This window comes from Cydia splendana, chromosome 16, assembly GCF_910591565.1.
Source record: "Cydia splendana chromosome 16, ilCydSple1.2, whole genome shotgun sequence".
Taxonomy (NCBI): domain Eukaryota; kingdom Metazoa; phylum Arthropoda; class Insecta; order Lepidoptera; family Tortricidae; genus Cydia; species Cydia splendana.
The window spans coordinates 12,191,837-12,200,211 of record NC_085975.1 but is presented as its reverse complement, the minus strand read 5'-3'; the positions used below and the strand labels follow the sequence as shown (position 1 = coordinate 12,200,211).

The window sequence follows — 8,375 nt, the reverse complement described above, 5'->3', positions numbered from 1 at the left end:
GAGTTATACCAATTTCTTTGTTTTGGTTATTTTCTTTATTGTCTTTGCCTATAGACAAGAATTAAATTTTGCAAAATAGCAACATCGAGTTTGTGTGCGACATGACAGGCAAGCGCGTTTTGGTTCTAAGAGCGCATAAAATTGTGATGTAAAAAAGGGAAAACTCTTGTTAGTCAGTCATCATGGCAAACCCTAGGAAATTTAGTGAAAAAATCGCCCTTCACAATCAAAAGCAGGCCGAAGAGACGGCCGCTTTTGAAAAGATTATGCGTGAAGTTTCAGACGCAACCAATAAGGTATGTCGCCTATTTACTCAGGCAATCGCTTCCTGGCCGTCAAATGTGCGGCCGAGACGTAAACAATAATCGTTGCAATATTCATATTGCGACTCAATAACTAACTGATTAATTAATGTTATCTAAATACAAAGGGCCAACAATAACTGCTATGTAGCAGCTACTGTGCACGAATAGATAATTGTCATTGTCAGTGCTATTCATTTACGAAGACAACAATACAGCATTTTAAAATTTTATGAGTTAGCAAAGTGTTTCAAAATTAGATCCATTGTGACATGTAAACAATAATATTGCTATTAAGATAGCAAAATCGAATTCACTCTCATTCAGTTCCATGATAAACATTGGAGTTTTAACCTTTTGATATTAATATTTAAGTGTTGCTTTACTCGTACATATCAAGGTCATTAGCCGTGTTTAACATGAGTGTATGTTTGAAACTTTGAAGTAGTCTGTTGGAGGGTCGTGGTTGCAGGTTAACACAAGTAGCCGATGTGAAAAAGTCAAAGCCCCTAAGCCTGTGGAGCCCAATGACTCCATGCTCAGGCCCGCGCAACCGGGGCTGGGCTCGTTCCGCAGTGGCTCGTTGCCAAATGTGGCTGCACCACAGGCCAGTGCGGAGCCAGAAAATGCCAAGGTTCCTTGGGACTCTTGCTCGTTACATTTCAATTGTTGTAGACCTGCTATGTTTTTCTTTATGGTAGTGGTGCAGTTGTAGATGGCTATTTGATTCCCCATTTTTTACACATATTTTTATTTGATTTTTTCTCTAAAAACTGTAACAATTATTGTATAATGCATAATGGAAACATATTTACATTATAAATGATTCTAAAAAAAAACAACTTGACAAAGTAATCACTAAAAGGTGTGAATTTAATTAGCACCTCATAAAATATGCATAAGAGTTACTAAATATAATTCATGCTTATTAAAATAAACATTGTTTGGTTCACAAATGTGTGAAGCACACAGCTAGATGCTCAAGACATATTTACTTAGTGCCATGTGGTTGAAAAGTTTTTGTTCACTCATGGCATCGGTTTCATCTGTACTGCACATCAATGGTGTTAAGGTTACACATGTTAATATTTCAACATGACTACATTTTTTTTAATCCATGAATTGCCTTAGATTTTTAATTATGCCCTTTAGAAGTTTTGTTTTAGTGAAAGTATACTCAAACACACCCAACAGGTCAGTAGAAAAAGGTGCGAAATTCAAATTTTCTATGAAAGATCAACCTTTTACGCCTATATTTTTTAAATTTGCCGCCATTTTCTCCTGACAGTGGGTGTGCCAGAGTATATTTTTGTTGTAGGATGTGCTAGAGAACAGCATGTGGGTATAGTAGTCCTTATGTGCATGCATATAAGGCTGAAAATATGCTGTATTGATTGCCAACTGATTATGAGTTCATTAATTTTCAGTATAGTGATTTGATTTCTGGAATAGCTTAGATTTAGCGTTAGTATGTTTAAAGTGGTACTTTGTTTTAAATTACCAATGAATTAAAACAACCTTGTGTCCTTGGCATCATTTGTGGGACTTGTCACAGTTGTCACACTCATTGTCATGGTCAATACAAACACACTTGTTGATGTTCCCAAAATTAATGCACAGGCATGAACACCTACCTCTACTATCCTCTGTATACTTCTTGACAATTATTAATTATATGTGCAAGTTCTGTTTATAGTCCATGCCGAACCCAACTACATCAGATTCTGTATTTCGTCCTTTGGCCTGTATTGTTAATCTAACTATTACGTGTTCAAAATTACATATTGTCCAACATGAAAGCTAAATATAGCTAGTATATTAAGCTAATCACACATAATTCCATCATAGAGTCATTTTCGGATTTACCTGACAATCAGAACATATTTTAATTACCTGAATACACATTATATATATCAAAACCACAATTATAAAGATAAAATCCAATTTTTAAACTTTGAAAGCTGAAACTTTGAAACATCATATAAATGTCAAGATCTTTAAATTCACTCCAAAAACATAAAGAAAAGTACCATAGTTATCAAACATGAGTTTTGTGGTAAAACAAATATTCATATTATTGAATGTGGTATATTTAATATAAATCCTTGAAAAATATGGAACACCCTAATTACCCATATTGAATACTAGACAGCTAGGAAAAATTATAGTTCTACAGCCCATAAATAGTCTTAGATTAAAATTAGTAAATATGTATGCTAAGAGATAGGTATCTGATACTAGGTTGATGGTGAAACACCCAATCATATCAAAAACATGAATTCATTCTACTACAATCAATTATTTATTTTACAAATTTACTGAATACACATAATTGTTCTTTTAGATATAAAATGATGTGTTTCTTAGATACCTTTAAGCCCAAAGAATAATCTACTATTGTGTTTCATTGGTTGTTGGATACAGTACTTTTTAGAATATTTGTGCAACCTTAAAACCTTGGCTAAAAAGGTGCATTCAAAGGTGCGTCCAAAAGAACCGCCAAAGGAGCATTTCACGGGCTGTCCCGTGCAGACGCATTTTATTTATTGTGTTGCGACTTTTTTTTTGCATTTAAAGCAGGTGAAAAATTTTCTGTACACATTTTTGGCCATTTGTAATAGTAAAGGAAACTCTTCTACCTGCAAATCTTCAGAGAATTCGCGTTCGTAAGGGACAACGGTAGACAATTTCATGGAATGCTCCCAAAGAATGCCCGTGGTCGGCCTCTGAATAATTGTACTTTACATTAACAACCGCAAGACCCGCTGTCTCGTATTGGTTACGCATTTGTCTATAACATTTCGGATATTGTTACAGCCTGAAGAAGTAACGCTAGCAACACAATATGGCATGGGCGGAGGCCGCAGCGGAGGCGCGTCGCCGTCGCGCTCGCCCACGCAGCGAGGCCGCGCCTCCAGCTCCGTGGGGCCCATGCGACGTCCCGCCGACCGCCGCCACGACACCAGCCCCTACGGCAGCACGGTGTATCTAAGGTGAGTGGGCTAGCGATACGGTGGCATAAGCGAGGGTCGTGTTGGAGGCGCTCCAGCCATTAGTTCCGTGGGGCTTATAGCGACGCCTCGCCGACCGCTAACACCAGCCCCTACGGCAGCACGGTGTATCTCAGGTGAGTGGACTGAATTGACACAGTTGTCATGGGTGATGGCGATGTAACGGAGGCCCCACGTCGACGTAGCGTGGCAAAATAGTGGGGCCCTTGCGGCCCCGACCACCAATAAGATAACAGTCCCTCAATTAGCCAAGGTTCTCAATGTGGCCGAAATATGTAGCCTACAATAAAAAATAAGTACCATAGGTACTTTATGTAATAGTATTCGTGAAGAGAAAACAGATTTTCGAAGTTGTTAAGTGTTATTAAAGCGATAAACGTCACACCTCTTTCTTGAGGATAACAATGGCGGCAATCCGCCAAACCTTCAGTGGATCAATTCATCGAAGGGCTGTGGTTTCCGATTCGCAGGTATATACTCGTAAATGAGTTCTAAACTTCCCATTTTTCCTGAATGAGCATTTTCCCGCTTTATGTTATGACACATGTCAATCGTACGGCAGGATGAGCTTGGACTAAAACAATTACATACATGTATAGTAAACTCTATTGCATTCAAATAAGCTCTATAAAAAAATTCATAGGAATACAATATTGACGAGGAAGTTCCTATCCACTGGGATTTTCAGAATAGTCTATTATTACGAGTACAAAGTAGGTATTTATAGTGAAACAATGGAAATTTCCTTAACTAGTTGAATGCCACTATAATTCTGTAGTGCAATCTCAATTCCTATTGAATAGTTTTTTTTTTAATTGGTAGACCGAACGATGAAAATACCATTAAGAGAATTTATTGACGTGAAATCGCCCTTTCGTATACTTATTAACCGATATCGAAAATATGGTAAAATGTTGAAGCCGAATCAGCATCAATAAGAGTAGTGAGCGACCCTTAAAACAGTTTTCGGGGTCCACTAATAACACAGATTTTTAATGATATTTTATTATTCAAGCCCAATTATCTTAGAATACATAATGATTGAGTGATGTACAATCACGAATAGCGGTTTATTAAATTTAATCGTAAACCAGGAAACATGCGTAGAAACCTGCTCGGTTAGACGCTATAAAATAAAATGTTGATGACTATTTCGGTGTTTCATTATTGATGACACATCATACATATTTACATGCTGCTCAACACAAAACCTCATTCATAATTAATAATTGTCTCCTTTCGGCATACGCTGAGTAACAGGAAATTTGTTTTTATACATCCATTGTAACAATAAATGTACCTTGAAGTTTCATAGTTGGACTATTTGCGGTAAAATTTTGATGATACAAATTATACACCCACGGGCTTTCAATTAAATTAAGGGTAATTAGTTAATACAGCGTAAAAGTAAAAGGACAAACCTATACTTTGCGTTCATTAAAAGTTGGAAATAATTGGGTTTTCTCAGTATTTATACTATACCTATTAAGAGTCATTGACCGTGGCGGATCAAAATTTGTAATACATTGCGGCCAATGTCGGTTTTTCGTAGCACGTACGTTAATAATTGCATTTGAAGGCATGTTATTGTCGTTATTTTCAAGGTTCAATATAATTAGATACTGTCTGGTTGAAACATTTGTCCGACTATTATAAGGTACATAGTCTATCATCATACTGTTTATGGGTCATTCTTTGATTTGGTGTAAATGCATGTCGCCCGCGTTTTTCGGTACTAAACGAAGTTGGATCTTTACCGTGTCTTATACTTATAAGTAGTAAATAAAAAAATAGTAGTACAGGCCGTTTTCCATTTCACGATATCTTAAGAAGATCTATGTTTTTTAAGGCTCCAAAGGGTCAAAATGTCACTACCAACGCGTGTCGCCTGACCAGATTTCATCAAAACATGAGCTAAAATTCAATTTAAATGTAACTTTATGGCTAGTATTTACTAAGTGCCTAAAACTATATTATTTAGTACATTAATTATTGATTGCACAAATTAAATTGTGTCGTACAGAACTACCTGGCAGCATCGAATTTTTCCGGCCTCGCGGTACCGTCATTTCCGTGGATGCTACTTGCACATCATATAGCTGTCGAATAGCAGGCTGTGCTGAGATCCTGCCACTGCCACCGCGCGCCTTTCGTCGCCTATTAATCGATAGTGGGAACACACTTCAACATTTGTGCCCGTATATATTTTATTTTTAAATAATAAGTCGATTACCGTGGTTTCGTCCAAAAAAATGTGTCAGTTCCGTGTGTCTTATTTCTCGGTAAGTGGAAATCATTTTAATACGAATCCTATTTGATATGATAACTTATTCGAATTGTTACGATGTAATTGGAAGAATGTTCTGGAACATTAACTATGTTTAGGGTTATGAGACAAAATGATAGTTTTTATCATTACCGTGGTAGTCATTACCACGGAACCACGGTATTTTTCGACCAGGGTAATGACCATTCTTCCACGGTAAGAACATGAATCGCTTTTTTATTGTTTATGGTCTCTTTTAACAAAATTTGCCGAAGGAGAGTTATTTTTTCTTTGTTGTATTTTATTCATATATTATAATATTTCACTTAAAGTGAGAAAAATATATAACTATTTATATGGTGAAAATGATAATTTGTCATTACCATGTATTATCGCCGTACAAAGTCATCACCATGACACTTTAAAATTGCGAGGTCCATATCTTCGCAGATAAGTTTCACAGAAAGGGACCATAACGTTTTTCAACATCGTTGTATCCTAAACATTTGATTATGGTCAAACAAATACCCAAAATAAAGATTTTTTATTTTTTTACCGTGGACCCGCCGATTTACACCAAATCAAAGAATGACCCTTATATTTTCTTAACGATATCTATGGAATTTACAATATTATACAGGGGCATATGAAAGCGAAAATTGCAGGGGGGCAATTTCGACTGCGGGATAATTTCAACTAATCAAAATATCTTCCATGTTTTACATTATTAACTAGAGTGCCATATATGTCAAGATAGCGAAAAATATGGGTTGTGTGTGACTCTAGTTAATACTGTAAAACATGGAAGATAATTCGATTAGTTGAAATTACCCCTCAGTCGAAAAGGGCCCCCCTGCACCTTACAAGGAATTTGATTTCTGTGCCACTTCGTCACAGTGACAATAATATGAGATAACGAGCAACTTTCATACCCCGGTTTGTCACTGTGACAATGTAAAAACCGGGAAAAAAACGCTGACTGTACGTGAGGTGGTCATGATGCTGCATTTAATAAATTATTTGCATGGTGTAATTCTTATTTTTTCGACTGCAATTATTAAAATTAAGGTGTAGGGGGCAATTTCGACTGCAGGAAATTTCAACTAATCGAAATATATTCCATGTTTTACATTATTAACTATAGTGCCATATATGTCCAAACGGCGAAAAGGATAGTCGAAATTGCACCCCTGCACCATGACATAGATTTTTTACGACTATCATGTTACGTACACGTAACGTTAGTAGACTATGTTTATACAGTAACACCTGAATGAATAACTAGTACAAGGAACTGACATTTTAGCTCCAATTAAGAAAGGTCACTTATCGGGTGCTCCATTTAAATAACACACTCTGCTCGCTTGTTTCTTATCAAGGACTTTGAAGGGCCAAAAGTCAATGCCAAGGTTTACAAGGTTAATTGTCATTTTATCCGCGAATTATTTCGATAAGTAACTTAATAATCATATTATTGAATCCAATGTCAGTATTCTAAGAACAAATAAAATTACTTTCTTCGAATTTTACTAATATTTTAATATGTATTTTTTATTTATTTCGTTAATGTTGTCAGTATTAGCAGTATTTTGTTATGATAACGTTAGCGAAATGAATTTCAGTATTAAGACTATTTAAGACGCCGCAAGGTCCGTGAGTTCAACCCGCTGCTCGCTAAGTCGCTAAGCACTGAGCCACAGAATAAATAATAGTACTAGGTACAGAAGATTCACTCTACAAAACGCGTCTGTTATGATTAGGACAGATATGACCGCTAGGTGGCGACAGCGCCACGCGCGGCTTATGGCTAGCCACCAAAATTGGTGTGGGACGGATGTACTTGTAGCTACCTGTTGCAAAGCGACGAAATCGCGGAGTGAGCCACGCCTGACTGAGCGAACAGCCGTGGATCCCGAATATCATTGTTATTAAGTTTTTTTGTGATAAAAAAAGGTATTCGATGAGTTCCATCATAAATACAATTGCGCATTTTTAGAAGCTACTTTCACGTTTCTAGCTTATATGCAAAATTTCTTATTTATTATTATTATTTTATTTATTTATTGACATAAAAATATACAGCTTATACAAGTACAGTGTCCCACAAAACAGTTTACACGGTTTGACGGTTATAAAAATGTTTATCGGTGTGTTTTAGACCTATTGTATTGTATTGTTTTCTATCGACGAAAGTTGTTTAATCAAGTTTCGAATCCATTAAGTTACTATAGAAAGGCCTCACTGTTACAACTTACAACGAAGTTTAATTGTTGACTTTGACCTATACAATAGGCCTGATGACAAATTTTGAAAACCCTTTTAATATCGTCGGTACACTTGTATTAGTTCCGAAAAACACTATATTTCAGTTATACTCATAAGATTTAACATAGATAATTGCATTTTATTATAGCTAGTTTAAACTTCGCGCGAAAACGCCTCGCATGCCATTTGTGACGTCATCATTTAGTTGGTGGTAGGGTGGTAGATATTGTTTACATACTTACAGTTACGAATTTCCCTTGAATCCGAATGATATTGTTAATTCAGCACCATATATTACGATTAGGGATGATAAATACATTACAAAAAGTTATCACAATAACTCATTTTACACAAAAACTCTCACACGGTTGCAGTTTAAGATTAATTATTTAGATACATGTACATTTTGAGTGAAAATCACCGAACGCCGGTTTTTTTCTTTTTAATTTTTAATTTTTTCTAGTTACGACAGCCAACATGGCAATGATAGTTCCATTCAGCCAAATAATTAAAAAAGTTTGTTGTTGAAAT

The 8,375-nt window shown here is 36.0% G+C and overlaps 1 protein-coding gene across 3 annotated transcripts in view; it reads left to right on the top strand.

The window, feature by feature from the left end:
* The first annotated feature begins 24 nt into the window (after positions 1-24).
* Positions 25-8,375, top strand: part of LOC134798315 (CREB-regulated transcription coactivator 3) — a 31,836-nt gene continuing 23,485 nt past the window's right edge. For all 3 annotated transcript variants that reach the window (XM_063770721.1, XM_063770720.1, XM_063770719.1), the window contains exons 1-2: positions 25-296; positions 3,120-3,295. In XM_063770721.1, the coding sequence (XP_063626791.1) occupies positions 183-296; positions 3,120-3,295 (290 nt within the window). In that variant the 5' untranslated portion in view covers positions 25-182. The remainder of the gene's footprint in view (positions 297-3,119; positions 3,296-8,375) is intronic.